We start from the raw sequence: 25,262 nt of genomic DNA on the forward strand, positions 1-25,262 counted from the left end.
AAAACAGAGGTTTTAGTTATAAATTGTGTTGTTAATGCAGTTTAACACGTTATATAGTCAAAGACATTGTTAATTACTATTTCAAATCAACAAACTGATCCCTGAGGTGCACGCACACACCTCCACTCAGAACATTAAGTTCCCTATTAACAAAGCCTCCGGACACAGCCCAGTGTTTCACCATGCAGCACTGAGCTAGCATCAGCAGCCGCGGCAGCTAACCACCACATTTGACCCTGTGTGTGCCATGATGAACTAGACATCCGGGGCTGTTTGTATGGAAGATGGCGACACTTATCCTCCCTGGTGAATGGATCAAAAACTGGGAAAAATCAGGAAAACACGAGTTGTGAGTACATCTGAATTTTACCACTGTGTTAGAGGATTGTAGTGCTTTAGGAGTTGTTGAGTGATAGCTGATAAAATATTACGTAGCTGGCAATGCAGTTCAAGGCCAGCCTGTCAAGTGTCTGCTGTGGCTAACATATGCGGTAACGTTAGCAAGCTAAAAAACAGCTCAAGTGGCCTGCTAACATCATCTAGTGCTACTATTTGAAAAAATAAGAAACTCGTGTGTTGTTGACATTTGATAGCGAATACAATTGATTTACTCCATTTAATAGAGTGGATGCTTCACTTAAATTTAACTGGCTAACATTAGCTATGTGCAGGCTATCTAGCTAGCTTACGCTCCCACTAGACCCTTCCTTAATTTGTAAACACGATGGCTATCAAAGCTAAGCTAGTTAGCATCCTATTAGCTCACTCTCGTGTTGCACCGATTTCGTACTTGTTAGCTTTCTAAATGGAAGAAATTTCGTGCCAATAGTTCAAGTTAATAAACAGTGCTAACTGCCAACAGCCAACTGATGCACCACTGATGGAAAAACACACTTATTATCCAGCGCTGTGCTATGTTAACAATAATGATAATCAAGTGGAGGGAAACAACGGATCTTAATAATGTTATAGAAAGTTAGCTGTAATGGCTGGTTAAACGTTATATTGCCTTGGCACGGAAGCATGAAAAATAACACTGACATTTAATGATTTTGTGCAATAAAAGTTTTACTGTCACAAATAAAACTTATGGGATAAGATGACATTAGTCGTAATATTGTTAACGTCCAGCTAAAGCTAGATATTGTCAGTTAATGTTAACTTGCTAGATATTGTGAGACCCATCTGTTAGATAGCTATTTCACAGTGCATATAGCTTTACTCCGCTGTAGAAATATGTGCTCGGCGCTAACCGGTGATATCTGGACAGCGAGCATCAACTTTAGTATCACAATAGAGAGAGAGAAGCTTCTCCTAACAACATCTGGATATTAATAGTGATGGCAAAATGGAGCTGCTTTATCAAAGCAAAAACGCTGCTTGAATACAATTGTCATTCATTTTCTTGAGCGCCATCATCATTTACAGGCAGAGACACAATAGGCTCACCCACAGTGCTAGCTGCTATTAGTGGTTGTAGGCCTTGCGTATTTAAGAAAGGCCTGCAGTGAGATGCACCAACTCGGAACTACTTCATTCATAGTCCTGAACGTAAAGCCTTTCACTGTAGCTGATAGAACTTTGACAGAAAAATTCTTCAGATAGTTGCAATCAGCAATCTGTAAAATGCTGTTCAAGAAATACTCAAACATGGATTTAAATTATACATTTATATTCCCTTTTCAGCTGTGTCTCTGACTGTGGTACAGATCTTGCCTGTGCACTGACAGTAAAGAATCTCATATATTTAACATGATCTCTGTGCAGAGCTGAAATGAAGCTGTAATGCTGCTGTCAATCCAGAAGCCACTTAATGTGGTAAATAATGTGTTCAGTTGAAAAAAAATTCCCATCACACAAAACAGCTAAAAACATGATTAAAGCATGATATGCTATAAACATATTATGTCTGCATAGCACAGTTGTAAATCCTCCAATCAGAGGGCGTAGGTTAAAGGCCTACAGACTTCCCATAACTTCAGGGATGCAGTGACATCTCTGGTGAGCTGCAAGTAGTAGGGGAATTCCCATGTGTTGGTAATGTGTTACTTTGTTATTAAATAACCACTATTTTTCAGGTCAAACAATGTCTTTTCTTTACAAGCATTCTAAAATTTTGGTGGATATTTAGATCTGTCTGTGTCTGACAGCCATCATTTATGATGGTGAAACCATGGGATTAACCACAGCCAGAGAGGCCAGGTTGGAAAGTTGATTTAGTGCTATAACTTTTTGCTTATAGTAGTGAAAATGGCCCGTCAGCATCATGTGAATATCAACCACTCCGCTTTTTGACCATAGGGCCCTGACATACCAAGCCACCAGTTTTGTGCCATTGAGCATCTCTAACTTACCACTCCATGTACATTAGTACTCAAAGTGCACCAAGCATCATTAACGCTAGATGATATTTATCACGATCATTAAGATGATTGCGCGTTTTGAAACAGTGGCAGAGATAGTCATCTAGTTGTGATGTGTTGAATTGTACGTTTTAATGGACAGCATTGAGGTAACACAAAGTGTCTGATTAGTTTCCTGGGAGTTTTGGAATCTCCCCGTTTCTCCAAATTTCTTATTTTATATAGGGTATGGTGTTGGCATAGTCTTAAATGCATATATGTAATCCAGATGTTATGAGAATATTGGTATGCAGTTACTTGTAACCAATGAAGCCACTGTATTTGCATTGTTTTCCTGGGTGGGAATACATTTATTAAAGTAAATGTTAAATGATGATAAAGATATTTTAAATGTATGTGACTGTTGTAGTCTAACTGACCAGAATTTTGTCTCTTTACTTCATAGTGTACAACTCTGCAAAGACCTTACAGAGAAAACAGATCATGGAAGTGAGGTTAAAGGTAAGTTGAAAATGACCTCAGTTCTCTTATGCACTCATGTTTTGTTCGTTTGCCAATTGGTTTAAGCTTTCCTGTTATACACACAGACCCGCATTCATCTTGGCAATTGTGATAGTTTGAATCCATCAGCTATTTAAGAAAAGAAAGTATTTTGAAATAGTTTACCAAAAAGAGATCAAAATAGGCATACAATATGTCAGACAAGTTGAAGTGTCAATTTACCATAGTTTGTAAATTGCAAAATTAGTGAATTTCAAAAGGTTATTTATATGGATGATCAGAAGTCAACTAACTATCCATTGAACTGATAAATATTCAGTACGTAAAATATGTACATTGCAGTTCAGAATTTGTGGCAAGACTTGCAAAGAGGAGTGGAATAAAATTACATCATCCAGTTGAAAGTTCACATAGACCTGTCCATTTACATTCAAGGCTTAAGCTGTTGTTAATAGTGCCTCTGTTAAATACTTTCTTGTGGGTGAACACTTCACATAGGGAGTTTTTTGTGTTTTATTTTTAAATCCAGTTTAGATCAGTTTTTGGATATTAAATTTCACAGTTAATGTTCAAGGGTCTTTTTCTGTCAGTTCTGTCAGTGCAGTTTTAGATGAACTGTGTCTTTTGTCTTGTCTGTTTACCCCTGCAGATATACAGGCCGCCTTATACGAGCTATGTTGGCAAGTTGTACAGGGGAACCTCAAGTTGGATCTTGTCGCCAGCGTCCTTGGGGACATGATGGTACAAGTGCCTTTTTTTCTTCTTTTTTTTTTAAGTTTTTTTTTTTTTGTGAGTTCGGTAAACATAAAGTTTGATTTGACACTAACTCTGGGACACAGTTTTGTGATTTGAGTTTCAATGTACCAGCAAATAATCATGTACTGTCCAGTTTAAACATTGTTAGTTTTTGTTTTTTTTTGCTTTCAGGAACTCCGAGATGACATGCCATCAATTTTAGCAGATGTGTTCAGTATACTAGGTAAATATTTTTTCTTTAAATATTTAGTTGTGGTGTCTTAAGTACAGCATTAAAAGTAATTAGAATATAATGTGTAATATCTTTATAGTTTTTAGTGGTCAGCAAACCTGGCATATTTCTACTTTCATAATGTTTTTTCTGACTATTCCTACAGATTTAGAGACTGGTGCACTGGAAGAAAAAAACAAACGTGATCATTATACACAATTGGTGGGAGCATGTTTGGTAAGAACACTATGTCTTTATTAAGATCATATTATTTTTCTATAACTGAAAGAAGAAACAAAAACCACGCTTGCTTTCACCTCAGACTAGAAGTGAATAGAAAGGCTGAATAAATATTTTTTATTTTTATCCCCAAAATACGAGAGCTTGTATGACTAAGCTTTACACTTAATTACAACATTTGCAGCATAGTTATATACTTTGACATTTTTATTGTCTTGACATTGAGATACGCATATAAGAATTTGACAATATCCCTGTCTATTGGTGTCATAGACGTACTATTCATTTTGATACCCAGATCTATGATAAACTACTTAAAGAGGTTAAATGACAAATTTATTTCTTTTATTCCAGTTTTTTGTTCCAGAGGCCATCCTGAAAGAGAGGCTGGATCCAGAAACCCTTGAATCTCTTGGACTAATAAAACAAGCCCATCAGTTCAATCAGAAGATTGTAAAAATCAAGACTAAACTATTGTAAGTACAGTGCACAGTTTAGTAGAGCGGTAGATATGCATAAATGGATAAGGTGCATTTTAGTCTCCTGGGCACACTTTTTATGCTTCATAAAGCGTATTAAATATTTGTTTAATTTTTTTAATTTCTTCTCAGTTACAAGCAACAGAAGTTTAACTTGCTAAGGGAGGAGAATGAGGGCTATGCCAAACTCATCACTGAGCTTGGCCAAGACCTGTCAGGCAACATCACCAGCCACCTCGTCCTGGAGAGCATCAAGTCCCTCATAGGTAACTGACAAATCTTTTGCAGGGTCACTGCATCGAACATGCTGCTGCTATGTATTAATTTGCAGTTTTGCAAATTCTACATCTACAGTCTTGTGGCGGGTTTTTGGGTTTTTAACAGTAATAGACATACAAAGGCTGTTGTATTACCTGCATTTTCACCAGAACTTCTGACAGAACCCACATCACATTTGATTTGGCCTCCTTTCATTGTTCACTTGTTTAGATTCAGCATTGACTCTGTTATGTTGCTGTTTATCCAGGGCTTTGCATGGCCAGGTACCTGTGTATCACAGAAAGTCTGTCCTTGTATGTTACCTGCCAGTCTTTTTGATCTTCACACCAAGGACTGCTGGCAGTCCCATTCATACTGAGAACATGAGTTGACAGGACTTTGGTTTCAGTAGCACCAAGGCTTTGGAATAACCTGTTACTATAAACTGATGACTTACCTGTCTGGACAAGTCTTTGATTATCAAATTATTCAGTTTAGTGACTCAGGTGACTTTAGTGGCTTTTTTTTGTTTAGTTTTTTTGCCCTCAATTGTGTTCTTTTGCCTGCTAAGTTCTTTTTCTTCTGCCTGCAGGATGTTTCAACCTAGACCCTAATCGTGTTTTGGACATAATCCTGGAGGTGTACGAGAGTCGCTCTGACCAAGATGAGTTCTTCCTGTCTCTCATTAAGTCCTACATGTGTGAGCCACTCACCCTTTGCCACATCTTGGGCTTCAAGTTCAAATTCTACCAGGTGAGAATATCAAGTCTGCGTAATGAAAGCTAGAATGTGTGCAGCAGTATAAACTGACCCATGACCAGGGAAATCCAAAACTGAATAAAAATAAGTTGTACCCAGCTTTCATATTTTAAAATGCTTTGACTAGTTTTATAATGTGTTTGTGTTTGTTGTCTGTTTTTAGTAAGCCCATTGCCTGATATCTTAAATGGCAGAAAACAGTCCCAAGATTACAGCGTGAACCATGTGTCATTTGTCACTTGTTCTTGATTTTCATGAAAATGTATTTATTTATTTATTTCTCCTGTCTTTCCTCAGGAGCCCAATGAGGAAACCCCTAAGTCACTTTACCACATTGCTGCTGCTCTGCTTCACCACAAGCTGATAGAGCTGGAGGATCTCTATGTACATGTAAGCAAAAGGAACAGCAAGTTAAAAGACATCACCATTCAATTTACATGTGTAGCTTCTTGACGCCTCAGTCAGAATTTGAGAGTATAAGTTCTGTAGGACTAAAGCTAGCGACTATAATCCTGTCATGTCTTGAGGATCAAATACAAAGTTTAATGTTATGACACCTAGGTCAAATGTGAACACTGTTTTAGTACAATTTGCTCCGAGACTGAAGGCTCGGCTGGTTTGCTGCCTCTCTGTCATTCCAGCTTATGCCACAAGATGCCACCATTGTAGAGGAACACAAACGAGATATCTCAGAGGCCAAACAGATTGCACGCAAGTTGGTCATGGTTGTGCTGCCCTCAGAGAAGAGTGACGACAAAGAAAAGGAGAAAGAGAAGGAAGAGGAAAAAAATGACAAGGTATGAAAGCATTTGCTGTCAGTTGATTAGATATAAGCCTGTTCTGGAGGAATGACAAAGAAATATCTGCTGTGTAAAGCCTATTCTGAGTCACCTGAAGTTGAATGAACACATATAGTTCAAATGTTTAACACAGAATAATAATTAAAACAAAAATTCACAGCAAATGACCTATGAATAGTTATGTTTACATTTTTATGTCGAAATAGTCTGAGATGCTGCATTATTATTTACCTTAACATACAGTATCATTTTTTTCAGCCTTCACAACATGATGCAGATATATAAATAGGAATCAATTTAAAAATGTATCACTTTGGAGTATGAGACCAGCTGTGCTCAGTTTCTGTGAATGCTCTAACTGCCTTACTAAATGTTACTGAACTTTGGCATATTTAATAATTCACAGACACTCAGTTGCTTCTCTTTTCTATGCCCACACAGCCACCTGATAACCAGAAGCTTGGTCTGTTGGAAGCACTGCTTAGAATTGGAGACTGGCACCACGCCCAGAGTATTATGGACCAGATGCCTTCCTTCTATGCTACTTCTCACAAGGCCATTGCCCTGGCACTCTGCCAGCTTGTGCACCTGACTGTGGAACCTCTTTACAGAAGGTGCTGATTTTGCCATGTTTCACTTACTGCTCACTACGTGTAGTCAGACCAGAAAGCATGCACAAGTACCTCTCATTCCACAGTTTGACCTCCTCTTGGTGCCAACATGTCATGTATACAAGTTCAGTAAAAAAATGAAAAAAGTGAAAAATAAGTGGGGAGAAAATAAAAGGAAAGTTCAAGCTATGACACACTGGTCTGTTCCTCCCAGGGCTGGCGTCCCAAAGGGGGCAAGAGGATGTATAATGCATCCACTGAGGAACAAGCGAGCCCCTCGGCCTGCAGAGAGTTTTGAAGACCTACGCAGGGACACGTTCAGTATGCTCTGCTACCTGGGCCCTCACCTCTCCCACGACCCAATCCTCTTTGCCAAGATCGTGCGTCTGGGCAAGGGCTTCATGAAAGAGGTACAAAACTATAACCGCTACATTACTACACCTGCAGCCTAAACCTTAAACCGTACTTATTTTATATGTCTTTTGCTTCCCAGTACCAAAGTGATGGCAGACCTGATGTTAAAGACAAACTGGTAAGTGTAGTAGGTTAATCTTTAGAGTAGAGTTTTGCTTTAGTGGATCTTTCAGTTTATCTCTGCAGTACATGTTACTGTGAGGATCTTATGCATGTTAATTGTATGTTCATTACAGGAAACACTGCTGAGTTGTTTCCTGAGCATTGCAGACCAGGTGCTACTCCCTTCTCTCTCCCTGATGGAGTGTAATGCTTGCATGTCTGAGGAACTGTGGGGTCTTTTCAAGCTGTTTCCCTACCAGCACAGGTGAGATGTTCACACTCACACTCACACTCACTGCATGTGGTGCTCTGTAATTGAGTTGTCGGATAGTAAACCCTCAGGGAGGTTTTCAGAATGATGTTTACTACCTTGCATGGAGTAGCACACACAGTCATACTCAAGAGTTCTTAAAATCCATGCTTGATTGTGTAAAGTGCATTTTTCTGTAGTATTTAGCAAACCATCTTTTCTTCCACCAAGCAATACTGTGTTAACAATGTTAAAGGTAAGGATTTGATATAAACTCAAAATGGACAAATAACGCAGTTAATTTCTACTCTGCTGTGTCAGTGTATTGTACAGTGGGTTTCTCTTTGTGCTGAATTTATTTTTGCATCTTAAGATTGGTAGATATGATGGATAGATAATACTGTATTAATCCTCCATAGAGGACATTCAGTTGACCAACAGCAGCACAAACATAAAACACATTATACAACTTAAACCCACATCCATTCACAATAAATAAATCCAAATACAATAAAATACTCATATCAACTTGCAACAGCATGACAATAACATAAAAAAATTAATAAATCAAGGCTTCAGTGCCTTTATGTTCAAAGCTCAAAGTGTCCTGCTGTTCTGCATGAACCACTTCCTCTACCAACTCTAAAGTTGCACCAACTGCAGAGCTGGACCTTTTGAGTCTGACCCTATTGAGTCAGAGATCCCCCTTCTGAACATTGCTCCCCCAACAGACACAAGTATAAAAAGAACCACATTGGTTAACAATGCTGTGGTAAAAATGAGCTGCATCCTGCTACAGACATTAAAAGCTCTCTTTTTCCTTAGAAAGAAACGTCTGGACTTGCATTTCGCATAAATTGCATCAGTTTTCTCTCTCCAGCATAACCTGCTGTCCAGATTCAGCCCCAGAAATTTATCAGTCCACCCTCTCAACCTCAGCTCTGATGGTGACAGGCCCTTTCTTGTCACAAGTTTTTAAAATATTCCTTGACATTGCTTGTTGCAAGTATGACACACAACAAATTAGGTAATTATGTGGTTTTCAAGAGTAAGTCAACCATTAATGAGCAGTCCACTCTTATTTAATATGATGCCTAAAAGCAAATGAAGCAGCAATTCACCCTGCGGTTAGGCAGGCAAATCGTGATGTATACCATTTTAACGGGTTAACATAATGCTAGACGAGAGGTGGCAATTTTACTATTCAAAGACTGCTTTGAATTGCAAGATTAGCAAGCTGACATGTTTGTTTATGTTAAAGCTTTTCCCCCAAAGCTTACTGAGAGAGTGTGTGAGGATTTTTACAGCTGTTAAATTGTACATTCTTGTTGTTCCACTGTGCCAGTCCTTTAAATGTGTTTGAGTGCTGCAAAGGTAAACCCACTATTTAATTGTGTTTTCTCTGCCCATACTCCCTAAGGTACCGGTTATATGGACAGTGGAAGAATGAGACGTATTCCAGCCATCCGCTGTTGGTTAAAGTCAAAGCACAGACTGTGGAAAGGGCCAAATACATTATGAAGTAAGTAATTTTGCAAAACCAATTGTGCTGTTACTGCATGCTTTCCGTATGTGTGTGTGTGTGTGTGTGTGTGTGTGTGTGTGTGTGTGTGTGTGTGGTGGGGGGGGGGCTTGAATGAATGGGTCACACATGACTTAAAAAGCCAAAACAAATAACATTTGTGGAAACAGTTAAGTACATATATATTTAATAGCAAATCTAATAATATTTGAAAATGTAATAAACATCGCTGTTTGGCTGTATTGAAAGCACAGTTTAACATTGACAGTGCAAGAATTAAAAGTGGAACTTTGTATACTGTATTTCTTTTGAGTGTGTTGTGCCAGTAATTATTCTAATATTGTTATGCTGTTGAACACAGTTATGTTAAGATGACAACCATAAGAGCATTTTCCAATTGCTGTGAAGCTTGCAGAAGTGAAAGTCCTTGCTTACAGCACTCTTTGCATCGTCTTGTGTTTTAATCTGCTGTTTTCTGTCTTGTGCTGTTTTCCCTCCGCAGGCGGTTGACCAAAGAAAATGTGAAACAATCTGGAAGGCAGATTGGCAAACTGAGCCATAGCAATCCCACCATCCTCTTTGATTATGTAAGTGTATTTTGCTGTGATTTATTTTACTTTAGTCTCATTTTGAATGATGTCAACAAACTACAAAGACAAATTAATTCCAGATTTTTGCAGTAGAAAATAAATGATGTTCTACAGCATGTAGCACCTTGCTTGCCCTGTATACCAATTATATTTTTTCTGGCCCTTCTATGCTCTCGCAATTGCATCCCTTCTGGGAATTGCTTGCACCTCGTGCCCTGCTTATAAATCATGCATTCATGTATTTAAGTAAAAGCTACTTGGTAAAAACTCACAAAATTGGGACTGTGTACCTGCCGCACTGACAAAAACAATCACTTTTTTTAGTATGATAAACAATACACAGTTCACAGCCTTTTGCATTTACAATCATTTTAATATTAACATTCGTCTTCTTTTGGCATTAAATGTGAACAAAAATTTGAAACGCCTTCAACTTGAGTAAAGTATCGTGTTTTGATATATGCTTACATCCCTTTATATGAGATGTTGCTCGACATCTGCAATAGTATTCTTAATACATGCGGTTGTTGCATGTTTCTCTCTGTGCTGTGTTTGTATGAGCCCTATACAATGCCATTACAATGTGGAAGGTTTATCATTAAAATAATCTTCGCCCATGCAGTAGTTGGAGGATGTATCATGTCATCTGGTCGGCATTTTTACATATCTCAGGCTCCTACATCATCAGTATTTCAAAACATGGCTCCAACAAAGTTACACATATACCACAAAGATGACATTAGCAGACTTGCTTAGACACTAATTGGAGATAAGGGAGTGGCATCAGGTCAGGTATTATCTATATCCTCTATAGTTGGTGATGTTTCATACACTCATCTCTCCTCTTGTATATCAGATGCTGTCTCAGATTCAGTGGTACGACAACCTCATCGTTCCAGTGGTGGACTCCTTGAAATACCTCACATCCCTCAACTATGATGTCTTGGCCTGTATCCTACACTGTTCCTTCTTTGTTTCAGCCAGTGTGTGTGTCTTGATGGAAACAATTGGTTGTAAGTGTAGATGGGGCTTATTTTATGTTTTCTACATTGTTCCACTTAACTCTGTCTTCAGATTGCATTATTGAAGCTCTAGCCAATCCAGAGAAGGAAAAGATGAAGCATGATGACACCACCATCTCCTCATGGCTTCAGAGTATGTGGCTTCACAAATAACTGGCCTGTTGCTCTACAACAGTCACATCAGTCATTTGCATGCAATAGGAGAGAAGCTGTTTAATGTTTTATTAAGTATCTAACATACACCTGCTCCTCTTGTCAACCAAGGCCTGGCAAGTCTGTGTGGATCCGTGTTCAGAAAATACCCAATTGAACTGGCTGGCCTTCTTCAGTATGTCACCAATCAACTAAAAGCAGGGAAGAGGTATGTGGGTCCAAATGACGTGTGTGCAGGATATGCTAAGTTCAAGCACTACTCGTGTTTAATTCCTCATCACTGGGTTAGTCTTACCTCAGGATTTGTTGATAATCACATTACAACCTAACTGTGAGCAACAGGAAACTACATAGTGTCTGCAAAATTGCTCTCAGTACATTGAGTCATGTGTTCGGTCACGCTCTTTGCATTGCCTTGAATATTACTGATAAAAGTGATTTTTAAACAAATCTGTGTTGAATACACTCTTAGTTTACCCACAGATAGTAGCATCATGACCTAGCCTTCAGAAGACTAGTTAAACCAAAGTTTTCAAAATAAAAGCCTTTTCCTTAAAATGTATTTGATGTCAGGTGTTTTAATGAGACATTCAACATTCATTCATTTAAAAAAACAAAAAAAAACAAACATGTTGACAATAAAACGTTATAAAAATTATTCTAAGGATTTATTGAACTTCTCACTATGTAACATGTTTAAATGTATCTGTGCTGGGAAGAAGTTATTTTAATGCCCCATGCTCAGCCATTTCTTCAGTCCTTATACATCTTTGTTGAATGTCTGGAAATACATTTTGCTTTATATGTCTCTCCTCTCCCTGTAGTTTTGACCTGCTGATCCTGAAAGAGGTGGTGCAGAAAATGGCCGGCATCGAGATCACAGATGAGATGACCTCAGAGCAGTTGGAGGCCATGACCGGAGGGGAGCAACTCAAAGCTGAGGTATATAGTTTCAAGTACAGTTATCATTCTTCAATGCAGTCTTGTGTGCAAGATCAGTCTGATTACCTGGACCAGTGCTATATCCAAGCTCACCTCCATCCCATTGTGACTCTTTCAACAGGGCGGCTACTTTGGCCAGATCAGGAACACTAAGAAGTCATCACAACGTCTGAAGGATGCACTGCTGGACCACGAACTGGCCCTGCCACTGTGTCTACTCATGGCTCAGCAACGAAACGGAGTGGTTTTCTTAGAAGGTGGAGAAAAACATCTTAAACTTGTTGGCCATCTCTATGACCAGGTATACACCCTCTCTAAATATATGAATCCAATCGATCTCTTGGTTTTAGAAGTAAAGTAAACAGTAAATGTGCCTGCGCTGTCCAACAAGATAAACCTAAAACATAAGTGTTGAAATTTACTTATATTTTTTGTTGTTGTTGCTAAGGTAATTCTTTGTCTTCTTGCAGTGCCATGACACTTTGGTGCAGTTTGGTGGTTTTCTGGCCTCCAACCTCAGCACAGAAGACTACATCAAGCGAGTTCCCTCTATTGACATCCTTTGTAACCAGTTCCACACTCCACATGATGCTGCCTTCTTCCTGTCTCGTCCAATGTACGCCCATCAGATTTTGGTAAGTCGACTGCTCTTTCATATACTCTGTGCATCATGTCACATTTCTGTTATAAAGAGAGATTCTTGTCTTTGCCATCAACACATTGGTCATGCATACATTTTTGTAAGTTTCATCTGTTTTGTAGAGTTGTGTGATTTTTATGTTCATTTATTTTTTCATTATTCATCATTTCATCATAATATTTTCATTTTGAATATTCAAGCTCAGGTCAGTTGACTTGCTGTCTAAAGGCTGATCCCTCTCGTTGGAAAAAAACATAAAAAAAAAAAAAGAAAGGCACCATGGCTTTTTTTTATTTATTTTATAACATGTTGATGCTGCCTGTACCCAAAGCTACATTTTATCCATCAATAAGAAAACAATTTTATATCAAGACAAAAAACTGGACCAGATAGGACAACTTTTTTGGATTGGAGAAAACGTAGAGACCTCTAACTATGCCCATTCTACTCAGTCTAAGTACGATGAGCTGAAGAAAGCAGAGAAAGGCAACCGGCAGCAGCAGAAGGTACACAAGTATGTGGCAGCCTGTGAACAGGTGATGACACCGGTGCACGAGGCTGTGGTGTCCCTCCATCCTACCAGGGTCTGGGACGACCTCCGCCCTCAGTTCTACGCCACATTCTGGTCCCTCACCATGTATGACCTGGCTGTGCCTCATTCTGCCTATGAACGTGAGGTCAACAAGCTCAAGGCCCAGATCAAGGCCATCGAGGAGAATCCGGAGATAGTGAGTAGTTTGCACTCATAACCATTTTTATATTTTACACTTAACTGAAGCGTTTGTGCTGCAGAAGTAAAATTCCTATACATGTAGATCACAAAACGCAGCTAATGCAAGACCCTGTGATTGTACAAGAGATTGCATTATAAGGCGCTGTCAGTGTTTTGAGTTGTGTTTGTATTATGGTGTGAATATTAATGTGGTTTCCTTCCAATGTAGCCCTTGAATAAGAAAAAGAAGGAGAAGGAACGCTGCACTGCCCTACAGGAAAAACTGCAAGAGGAGGAGAAGAAGCAGCTGGAGCACGTCCAAAGGGTTCTACACCGCCTCAAACTAGAGAAAGACAACTGGTTGTTGGCCAGTAAGTATCCAAATGTTGGTGCCAGTGACACTGTTGATGCGTCTTAGTCTGCGTGTGTGCAGTTTTCCAGAATGCTCTGACTTCTCTGTTGAGATTTAGCTTTAAATGCAAAAAGCTAAAGTTTAGTTTCTCCCAAATTAACTTACAGCAACTACTCGAATGAAAATCAATATTTCACCAGTAGATGATAAATGTGAAGAGAAGTGAAGAGAAATTCAGTTTTATGTCCTTTTAGCCAAAGTGTAGTCACAAGACTGATAATGTAGTTACGGAGAACATCCAGACAGAGTTTATCAAGTCATTGCCATGATCACAACATCAATATTATATGCGAATCTAATGTTCATTGCCCTATCTGCCTCTCTTACTAAGAAAACTTTAAATGCTTATTGACAGAATCCACAAAGAATGAGACCATAACAAAGTTCCTCCAGCTCTGTCTGTTCCCGCGCTGCATCTTCTCTTCCATCGACGCTGTGTACTGTGCCCGCTTTGTTGAGTTGGTCCACCAGCAAAAGACACCCAACTTCTGCACCCTTCTGTGCTATGACAGGGTAAGACACTTAAACACACTCAGACTCTTATACGCCTATGATCATAATGACTTATGATATTTTAACAGCAGTCTTCTTAAAGCTACAAAGGGCTTTATAGGAAAAGAAATAAACATTAATAATGTGATTAATGAAGGGGAATAATAGAGGCTCTAATTCGGCCCAATAACGCTAAAGAAGAAATGTAAGTGCCAAAAATGCACTGAGTGGTTCAATGACCAGTCAAGTACGCCATCAATTGAAAGCTTGAAAGGAACGCTCAATAACTGCTTGTCTATTAACACCACTTTCGTAAAACTCAGAGCCCGAAATTAAGTGCAGCTCTGACATATTGGCAAAAACCATGCAGACTTTGTAGCTTTTTCCATATGGAACATTGCGCGTTGTTGTTTCAGCAAACATTGTGTCACCCTGCAGGTGTTCTCTGCTATCATTTACACCGTGGCCAGCTGTACTGAGAATGAGTCTCACCGCTACGGACGCTTCCTCTGCTGCATGCTGGAGACGGTGACCCGTTGGCACAGTGACCGTGCAATCTATGAGAAGGTATCCAGTTCTGCTTGTTCTTGCACATGCAACAACATTGATTTATTCGTATAATTTTCTGATGTAAGATGAGCATGGAATTAACGTGTCTGTTTCTATTGTGCGGTCATAGGAGTGTGTCAATTACCCAGGCTTCCTGACCATCTTCAGAGCCACAGGCTTCGACGGAGGGAACAAAGCAGATCAGCTCGATTATGAGAACTTCAGACATGTGGTGCACAAATGGCACTACATGCTGACTAAAGTAGGCAACCCTCTCTTTATCATTGTGGTTATTCTTTAAAATTCTGTCTAGGTAATGTCAGTCAAAGCCCTCTGTATTTATCTACACTCGTGTCTCTTCTAAATCCAGGCTTCAGTTCACTGCCTGGAGACCGGAGATTACACCCACATCCGGAATATTCTCATCGTGCTTACCAAGATCCTGCCCTGCTACCCCAAGGTCCTGAACCTGGGCCAAGCACTGGAGTGCCGAGTCCACAAGATCTGCCTCGAGGAGAAGGACAAGAGGCCAGACCTCTATGCCTTAGCAATGGGGTAACACAGCGTTGTGTGCTGTTCAGCTCTCTGTGGAGCATACAGTTAGCATATTTTGTGAAGTGTGATAACAACATGGAAACATGGGAGATGAAAAAGCAAGAGTGCGAGTTATCTAATTTATTTAATTTATAGATGTTTTATTTTGATGTGTTCAGACACCTACGAGTGGGTTGAGTGTTGTTATCAAATGGGATGGCTAAACAGGTTATTGAAGATTTTGACATTTTTTCAAGCTGTTCACGGCATTATATTTTTGCTTTAGAGTGGACAAGAGAGACAGCTTGTTTTTGTACAGTATGTGTAATTCAGCCCTTGAGTGTTGCGCAGGTGATCTACGATAATCTTGTTTAGCCACTGGGATTCCTAATGAAGTAGTGAGTCTTTAAAATTACATTACAAGTCCAGTTGCTCTTGTTTTACATCTGCTATATAGCACACAACCTAGATTTCTGAAAACCTTCAGGGACAAATTCTTTTCTTGGTGAAGTCTGTACTTAAGCATGGACGCCCGTACCTGGTGATCAGTATCCACATGTTTTATTCATAGACAAGTATACAGGGGTTTGTATTTGCAAGGAACTGCCATGCTGACAAAGCTCAAGTCCTTGAGTTTTCTCCTCCCTGAATGTTGTGTTTTTTTTTACACTGTGTGACACTCATAGGTTCTTTTGAGGTTTTTGTTTCTGCCTTGTGCAAACCTTTTATGCATCTTACAGTTATTCAGGTCGGTTGAAAAGCCAGAAGGTGCACATGGTTCCTGAGAATGAGTTTCACCACAAGGAGCAGCCAGCACGCAGTGCCACCCCTGCAAGTCAACAGAACGGCCCCGGCAGCACAGGCAAGCCTGCCACCAGCACAAGCAAGACAGAGGAGGGGACGTCAGAGGATGGCGGTGAGTGATTAGAAACACATCAGGACTGTTTCAAATGCAGTGCTTCCTCAATTCTTCACAATGTTATTTAGTTCACAAGTAACATTTTAGGTACATTCAGCTCCTGTTTGATGTATGGTATTGTACCCAACTCAGCTTAAATCCACCATAAAACAAAGTTTATTGGGATCCTTGCGTTTGCAACAGCATATGCAGCATGTCTTGCAGTTTTCATCCATTATAAATCTAATTGGTTCAAAAAACCCAAACATGCATGTCAGAAGTATTAATAATCCTGGTCCTTGATTTATTTTTATGCAGATCGAGGAAAGGACAAATCTCAGGGGACCACAAAGCCAGTGAACAAAGCCAACAGTGCAGCGGCCAAAGTGACCACCAGCAACGGGAACGGTGCTCTCAACAGGTAGGTACATCAAGAGCTGCTATGAAACTAATTAATCTCAAAGTTTAAAAAAACTGTGAGCAGTGCCACTACACCTCTAGTGGGTATTGCCTGTCTTATAATACAATAGCTCAGAAGGACTATAACTGTAATACTGTTTTCAGCAGAATATTTTATGAAAGATTTTTATGCCTCTGCACCAGTGACAGCCAGGGCTAGAGGTGTCATGTTTTCAGATTGTCCATTCGTCCGTGAACGCAATAGCTCAGTAACACCTTGAGGGCATATCTTTGGAATTTGGCACAAACACTCACTTGGACTCAAGGATGGACTGATTAGATTTTGATGGTCAAACGTCAAGGTCACAGAGACCTCATAAAACACGTTTTTACCCGTAACTCAAGAATTTGCATAGCAATTAAGACAAAGTTTTACACAAGCATTTGATATGATTCTTGGTAAACATGTAACCTGAAATTAATCTGAGTGGTGGAGGCATACAACCAAGAAGCACTAATTCTATTTGAATAAAAAAAAGTATACATTCATCTCTTTACAGCACCAAAGCCGTTAAAGAACGGGATGACAAAGAGAAGAGCGGTAAAGAGAAAAAAGAGAAAAAGGAAAAGACACCGGGCAGCACTCCTGAGACAAAGGCGGAGAACCGTCGAGAGAAGCAGAGAGACGAGAGGGCAGGGAAGGAGGAGCGGGCGGCACGTGAGGGTAAGGAAAAGACCCCCAAGGCAGACAGGGAGAAAGTGAAGGCCGAGGAGAAGAGCAGCAAAGATGACAAGGCCAAAGCCGGCAACGGGGAGCCCATGGAGCCGTCCAGGGAGCGTGACGCCATCAAGGAGTCCAAGAACAAGGAGAAGGGAGACAGGAGCGGTGTGGCTGGGTCCCTAAAGTTACCAGTTCCCAGATCAGAATCAGCTGAATCTGAGAGGGGTAAGGAGACTTTCTGTGTGTCTGTTATACAGCTGTATTCTCCACACAGCTAATGAAATGTATGGAAACATTGTGACTACTGACTACTGTCAGTCCACATACAATGTCTGTAAACATATCCAGCCCCTTGGACTACATCATGTTTTACAATATTGAATCAAATGGATCTAATCAAGTGCCCGATGCAGTTATTGCAGCACATTTAATTTAATACATCATATCAAGTTAAGAAAAAGGATATAGAACGTTGTGCTTTTACAAATAAGAATTTTTGGGTGCTCCTCAAATGAACACAAATTTCACTCTTTTTATTTTTACAGATCACAAAAGACGAAAGCTCGACAGTCACTCTTCTCCGTCCCACTCCTCGTCTGTTAAGGTTAGTATGGCTTGAGGAAGGCTGTGCCCGTTTCTTCTCTATCTGCCGGAGCGTTCCCTGCCGTTGCACATTCCAGCAGCCCTGAAGATCACCAAGGAGAGTTGTCGTACATGCAGGCATGGCATCTGGAAATCCCAACCAAATCCATGGGATTTGGAAACCATTCCATGGACATCAGCATAAAATTTTGCAGAATTGGGAGGAAACCCCTCAAGGACTTAGCCAAGAGAATATTGTATATATTGAGTATTTTCATATTGAAATATTTATCTATTTTCATATTAATGAAAGCAGTCAGTGTGCCTTGTGAAGAAAGAAAATTTTTAAGCATTTCTACACTCCTCTTGGATTTTTTGCTTTTTTTTTTCTTGAGAATAATATTCACATGAAGAAAAATGGCTTGCCAAATCAAGAGTTTTGCCTTTTCCAATGGCAAAGTTGTTTTTTTGTTGCTTTTTTTTTTTTCAAGAGCAGTGTTTTACCATTTGAAATGGTGCTCAAGATTTTTTTCCCTGTTTTTGCGAGCTGAGAAGATTTCCTGGTTAAAGTTACGTATTTTGTTTTCCCGTCAACGTGCCCGGATCCAGATCAGGGTCGGATGATGTCCAGCAAAGCACTCTGTCATAGAAGCGCCTCTCTGCTGCGGCTGAGTCATCGGTCCCATCCTCGATCTCCGTTTGTCAAAACGGCCTGCATACAGTCTCGACGTCATATGATGCGTGTCCAGTCAGTCCTGTCGGCCCCTTCAACGCTATCCCCACAACTACCAACCATCAGCATCAGTCGTACTACCTCCTGGCAAGCGTTCGATGGAAAGTCGGAGCCACCAGCAACTGAGATCAACGGGGAAAATGAATGTCACAGTTTTGAATCAGCCAAAAATGCAGAGGAAATAAGCCTGCCCCTACAAAGAGAGAGAGAGAGAGAGGGAAAGAGTGGGCGAAGCCTGAATCGTCTGGAGCATTGCCCAAACCACTGGAAGCTTGTGATAGGTCTTTATTTTACCCTTCCGCCAGAGAAATAGGCTCCATGTGTCTTATCCATTCCTGAACTGTAAGTGATAGCAACAGTTACCTATGTAGGGATGCAGTCAAGCACATAAAACTGAGTGATTTGTCTTACACACACACACACAGGCAGACACATATCCATTATATACAGCACTTGCACTTTAGATGTATTGAATACCAGCTGCGCTGTAGAACTTTTATATTATGCTGTCTGTAGTAATAAGACTAGCAGCTATTTCATATATGCTCAGGGTATTTCTATTTTAAGTATTGACATTCCAGATGTTGAGCCTATGAACTCTCCTCTATGTTATAACCTTGTCAAAGCCTTAGTCCTTGAAGGTCAGAGGTCAAGGGAGAAGTATGCTGTTGGTCCGGCCAGCCCCGACTCCCCACTCCCCCACCCCTTCTTCCAACTCTCTACTGCTGTCTGACAACCTCCTCCCAACCCCCACCCCCTCCCAGCTCATCTGTCATCTCCATTCATCCCTACAGGACAATAGCAACGAACCCAAGGAGTCCACATCCAAGGTTTGAACTGAATCTGCTATTTGTACCTTCTCTCAGATAGTCTGTACTTTGTTCGGGTGCCAAAAATATGTACAGCCGCTGACAAGAAATAACTCAATTTTATTTCCCTCTATCTACTTTTTGGTACACTTTGTAATAAGGAAAGTAATAGTGGATCGATTCTTGTGTCACTGTTATTAAACTTAATGGTAATCCTTAAAGCTGCATTAACTGATATTTTGACCACTTGGAGGCAGCAGAATAAGCTGGAAATATTACATTTGACATCTTACTAAGGTTGTTCTAGAAAACAGCTGCCTTTTCATACATCCAGAAAACACAAGCATTGGGGTCATGTTTCTGACCTATATTGTCTTGTCTGGCTAATATTGTCTTCTCTGCTTTCCACCAGTTTTCTAGATAATATCTGATTAACTGTAAGATGCTCCACACTGTTCACCAGCTAGTCCTTACCTTTGTCTGCTGTTTGGTGCAGTGTGCAGTCAGACAGAAAACAGGTACCTCATGTGGCTGGAAACTGAGAGTAACACTGAGAGTGTTGTTAGTTGTAAAAACAAAAACAAGTTAAAAGAGGCTGAAAGGCTCCATAAAACTGGCCTGCAGTCAGGTGATGACTTTATGGGGTCGTCATTACATGTGATCCCTTTCACATACGGTATAGTAATTTGATCTTTTATTAATAAAAAGAATATTAAATAGTGCAGCTTTAAGGTATTCAATTGAGGTGGTCCCCTTTTTTTGGTAGCAATTGCCTGAATACAGTTATCAGCCCCCGTTACCTTATTCCATCAGAAAATAATTTTATGGCAAAGTCATTGTTGACAGAAAATCATTACATCTAATTTGGACCCAGATTGAATCTGAAAAATAAACATAAACAACAACACACGTGGGTCTCGTCAGGTTTTGTTTTTAATTACACTCAATCACAGTGAATGTAATTAGGTTTTATGACACTGATGAACAGAAAAAGTACAATAAATCTCAACTAAGTGACCTGATTTGATCAGTGTTTTTCCCTCTTTAAGCTAACATTGACTACAGGCATCGATTCTAGCCTTGTTTCTGTGTGGATATGTTTGTATTATTTCTGCACATCTACATTGTGCACTTTTTTCTGTTGATCAGTGTCATTGTTACTGTCTCTGTAATTTTGTCTTATAGGAAATTAAAATTTGAGGTCTTATGGGGTTTTATACTTTCAAAACTGTTGGAGTTAAACCATCATTGGAAAAACTTCAGTGTCTAGCATGTGCATGCCTCAAACCATATCTGTTGTCACACATCACTTATTCCCACAATCACATTTTTCTAAAAGAAGTATGTATAACCTGTATAGCAACACTTTACTTTACGTCCCTGTGTTTAGCATTTATAAGCAGTACGCAAATATTTACTAAATGGTTTATAACAGACTAAAGTGTTGGTCACTGTGTTGACATACTTTATAACAGATCAGGGACAATTCTCTTGAAGCATATTTCCAGTTATTTTCAACTTGAGCCATAAGTTGTTGTTTCTGCTGTTATGCTGTTGTTAAGTGATTCATCACTTATTTCATTGTTGAGTCCTGTTTTCACCAGGAGTTGACAATAATCCTCTAGTACCAATAGGACCAGTGGAATTTAGGTTAGCAATTTGTGATAATTGTTGAATCATTTGTTCAAGGACATGGAACTGCAGTGAGTTGTGATGCCTTAAAAGCTTTTTAGAATTGGACGCAGCACTATTTGGCTGAGATGTGGGTCAAAACACTCAATATAAAGGCACTCCTGACAGCATTAAAATATGTTTGTTTTGTCTTGTTCTGTTCATATATAAATGTCTTTGCAGCACCACGTCAACTACAATTCAGTAGCCCGGTCCAAGAGCAGAGAGAGGGAGACGGAGAAGAAAGAGTCAGAGAACACACAAGGCCGATCCAAAGAGAAGAAGGAAGAAAAGGATCGGAAAGACAGGAAACGAGTCAGTATTTTAAGAGACCACTGCACTTTGTGAAATGTGATTTTGGAAAGGTCTCACACCCCCCACTCCCGACTCCTTGGACATTTTTTATTAGTTGCATTAATGATGTGTAAATCACTATGGTCAGGATGTATTGTTACCATCATTAACATGCTGTATGTAATGTTGTTTCTCTTTAAGGACCATGCTGTCAATGACCGTGAGACAAGCCAAGAATCCAAACGTAGAAAGGATGAGAATGGAACCAGTAAGTTTGTTATTGTCAGACCTGAAGTAGCCATTAACCCAGCAAGCACAGTGCAGCAAAGTGAGCCTAACAAAATCCTCTCTTCCCAGATTCCTCCAAAAACAGCAAGAGCACGAGTCCTTCCTGTGACTCTCCACTTTCAGCTGAAAAAGAGAAGAGCAAAAGATCCAAATCTTCCAGTAAAGAGAAGGCCGAGTCTGTGAAACCTGAGCGAACGTCCTCCGGAGGCAAAAAGGTCAACTCAGCCTGTCACCCTCTACCAGTGTCACACACTCCCCTGCTCTGTTTGTAGAGTACATGACCTTAAATTCATGAACTATTGGTCTTCTTGTCCCTCAACTTAACAGCTGTGACTTTTTCAGTTTGACTACAGGTTTTCATTGATTCATTAATAGATTTAGATGCTGATTAATACTCTGGTAGTTGTATTTCCATTACTAACTCAGAGTTCTCTTTGTGTTCATGTGCTACAGGAGTCCAGACACGATAAAGAGAAATCTGAGAAGAAAGAAAAGAGGGACAGCAGCGGAGGAAAGGAAGAGAAAAAGCAATATCCTTAAACGTAGAGAACCACGAGATCATAATGATGGTTGCTTTGTATTGTTTAGTGTGAATATTGTAATATCGAAAGATATGGAGTCTTTTTACTTTGCTGCTCCTTTCTGCCACAGTGAACACAAGCAAATCATTGCCTTCACTCTTTGCTTACCTGCTTTGCTCAAGGTCACACTTTTGGTCATTGCTGGTTGGGTTAGCTTGTTTTGACCTAATGTAAACTCTTATGTACCAGTGTTTCAACACATATTCAGTGCAGCTGCTCACAGCACTAAATTAGTTTTTCCATTATGAGAAAATTACTTTTATTTTTATCTGTTGTGTCTTAGATGCAATAACTGTTTAATTGCTGTAGATGCCATATTATGTTAAGAAGCCAGCCAAAGGGACTTGCTAATAAACATAATTGTTCCGCTAACACTCCACCTACAGCCACTTGACTTGTCTGATTTTGGCATTTAACTGAGCTCATTTCTGTCTTACACAACCACAGTCCCCTCTGATACACTGTGCCAAACTAAACCGAGCATGTGCTCTGTAACTTGGATCTCACAACATCAATTGGACATTTCAAAAAGCCTCTCACTCTCTTTATAGCAGACACTTAATCACACATTGGCTCTCTTCAAAACTATTAATAATGTTTTTGTCACTTCCTGCAATTGAAAAAAGACTTATTTGTTATTTGAAGGTTGCTGATCTACATCATGTCACACTGTTGTAGATCACACCCTTTTAAACATCACAGTCAGAAAGTGAACAAGAAGCAGCCTGGATGCTTAAAGGCTTGTCTCTATACTCTTTCAGAACATGTGTTTGGCAAACAAACATTTTAGTACTTGTCAGCTTTTCAGTCTTTGATTAATTCACCATTTCCCTTAACAATCGCACTCATAAATCCTATGACAAGCACAGATAATGTGCATTAATCAGTGAAGGTAAGACACATTCAGATTATTTGTAAACAGGTCCTGATACAACAAATTGCAGTCAGTGTTTGATGTATTTTGTTTTTCTCTCTGATCCACAGCAGAACTGAAGAAGCTGTGCTTTTATCTGCAAGTCATCTGCAACTCCATCTGTACTATGTTGTTAACTCGTATTCTCATTTCTGCCTGTCTTGTTTTTCTGTAAACTCCCCTCCAAATTGTTGTTAGCTGTAGTTATTTCAACTTACAGATAACCTTGTTATTTTTCCATTTCAGTATACAGTAAATCAGCTGCAATGTTTTTTTCGTTTTTTTATTATTATTCAGTATGGGCACAATGTGCTGCTCTATTCAGTGTTGTCATTAGTCTAATTTGAAAATGGTTACTCTATCAAATGCTCTCTTGGTATCATCTGGTCATGGATTCAATAATCTTATGCTTGAAACTTTGTAATTTTTTTTGTACGTTGTCAGGCTTTGCTTTGCTTGTTTTATTGGAGTTAACGTGCTTTCCATACTCACTTACCTCATATCCTTTTGAGATACTTAGATACTTTTATTTATTTATCTCCACCTTTTAATCCAAGTAAGACAGTAGGCACAAGTGAGAAAAATTATACAAAGGACCAGTTTGTATATTGTGTACAATAATAAAGAGGGTAACATGAAATTCACATCATGTTATTTCTTTTTCCTTTTTTTTTTCTTTTTTTTTCTTTGATCTTTTTTTTGTCCCTTACAGTCCTTTTGTGATTTTGTGTTAATCAGGTTTTTACATAATTTATAAAAATGCCAATTCAACCTTCAAATGTAGAATTGTAAAGAAAAAAATCAGACAAAAAAACAACACTCTGTACTCCAAATGCAACTGTTTGAAATGACTTTTGGAGATTTTATCTGCTGTACTCAATGAGTGTAAGCTTTTTTTTAAAAAAAAAAAACAAAAAACAAAACCAATAAATAATAGTTTTCCTAGTGTGTCACTTTGATATTGTCTCCTACCTTTCTTTCTTTTTTCTTAACAAACAGGTAGCTGATGATCCACAGAACACTCACTCTGCATTTTCACTATTTACCACAGATACAGTTGGATGGTAGGAAATACATTGAAGTACATTTACAGGCCCAACTTGATGGTTGACTTAAACTTTTTATGATGTATATAGTTCAATTAAAAGATTTATTTTTACCTTGTTATTGATGGACATCAGACTCTAAATCCAGTTCTGTGTTAATGTGTCAAAATTGGATCTGCTGTTCTTTGTGCAACAGATTTTCTTTACCTCCCAGAAAATGATACAGGAATAACATTGTGTTTTATGGGTCCCATTGTATTGTAACTCGTAGAGTTCCAGGAAGGTTTCTGGGAAAACAGCCATGTAGTTAATGGTTGTAAGGAAAATGGATAAAGTATTAAATTTGTAACCTTCCAGTAAAATGTAATAAATTTCTTGCATAACCTTTAGAGTCGTAGTCAATACACTGTAGGCAAGCTGAACATTTAGATTTAAAATATGTATATAGGCAATCATAAAGTTCAGCACATACAGAAAATAAGTTTTCCTGTAAGTAAAATTTTGTTTGGGTTCAAATGGATATCAGTTGTTCTAAATGTTCTGCTTAAAAATGTAGCGCAACTAACTAAACTAAAACATTGTCTCAGAATTTCTCCTGCAGTTTGAACCAGAAAATAAGTTCTTAACGTAAAATATTTTCTGAAATGACAAGGAAACTATGGGACCTGTAAAATAAGTCAACTGACACTTTTTTCTTAAAATATTTGCATCTGTAAGAAAAAAATAGCTAAATCTCAGACATGATTAAGATAAAAATGCCTCCATACTAACGTGGCTCCAGATTATTTCAGTGGATATCAAGAGAAAAGTCCTGTTTGTTGATTCAACAGCATGACTGTGTCTTGTGTGATGTGAATTAAACCTGCTGCAGGACAAAACATTTTTCTGATGAATGATAGCAGATTCTTGTGATTTTTAATGGGTAAAAATTATCAAAAATAGCTTTAGTTGTCTTATCCAATATTTACACTGACAGTTTATGTGTTATTGATTTTTACATGTAAAAAAGATGTAA

General features: G+C 39.1%; 1 protein-coding gene across 3 annotated transcripts; it reads left to right on the forward strand.

Annotated features, from left to right (window-relative positions):
- Window positions 1-221: 221 nt before the first annotated feature.
- On the forward strand, window positions 222-24,160 carry thoc2 (THO complex 2). 3 transcript variants are annotated; one of them, XM_023404684.2, is made up of 39 exons: window positions 222-349; window positions 2,809-2,864; window positions 3,514-3,605; window positions 3,792-3,843; window positions 3,998-4,068; window positions 4,426-4,547; window positions 4,683-4,816; window positions 5,401-5,561; window positions 5,865-5,957; window positions 6,209-6,364; window positions 6,809-6,981; window positions 7,193-7,388; window positions 7,472-7,510; window positions 7,629-7,759; window positions 9,165-9,266; window positions 9,769-9,853; window positions 10,713-10,806; window positions 10,931-11,011; window positions 11,143-11,239; window positions 11,856-11,973; window positions 12,095-12,274; window positions 12,444-12,608; window positions 13,066-13,341; window positions 13,555-13,696; window positions 14,093-14,250; window positions 14,668-14,796; window positions 14,909-15,040; window positions 15,149-15,333; window positions 16,053-16,228; window positions 16,529-16,631; window positions 17,170-17,555; window positions 17,876-17,934; window positions 19,440-19,475; window positions 21,309-21,440; window positions 21,621-21,687; window positions 21,777-21,922; window positions 22,161-22,237; window positions 23,134-23,180; window positions 23,273-24,160. In XM_023404684.2, the coding sequence occupies exons 1-38, from the start codon at window positions 285-287 to the stop codon at window positions 23,159-23,161; spliced, it is 4,695 nt and encodes a 1,564-aa protein (XP_023260452.1). In that variant the 5' UTR covers window positions 222-284; the 3' UTR covers window positions 23,162-23,180; window positions 23,273-24,160. The 3 variants fall into 3 exon arrangements, 2 of the variants coding, with proteins under 2 accessions (XP_023260452.1, XP_023260453.1); XM_023404685.2 differs by having other exon boundaries at window positions 23,276-24,160; XR_015437170.1 differs by lacking the exons at window positions 21,621-21,687; window positions 21,777-21,922; window positions 22,161-22,237; window positions 23,134-23,180; window positions 23,273-24,160 and having other exon boundaries at window positions 17,876-18,987; window positions 21,309-21,418.
- Window positions 24,161-25,262: the final 1,102 nt, after the last annotated feature.

The sequence above is a fragment of the Seriola lalandi genome, unplaced genomic scaffold (assembly GCF_002814215.2).
Source record: "Seriola lalandi dorsalis isolate HSWRI2012SDOR001 ecotype SW California unplaced genomic scaffold, Sedor1 jcf7180002054256, whole genome shotgun sequence".
In the NCBI taxonomy this organism is placed as follows: domain Eukaryota; kingdom Metazoa; phylum Chordata; class Actinopteri; order Carangiformes; family Carangidae; genus Seriola; species Seriola lalandi.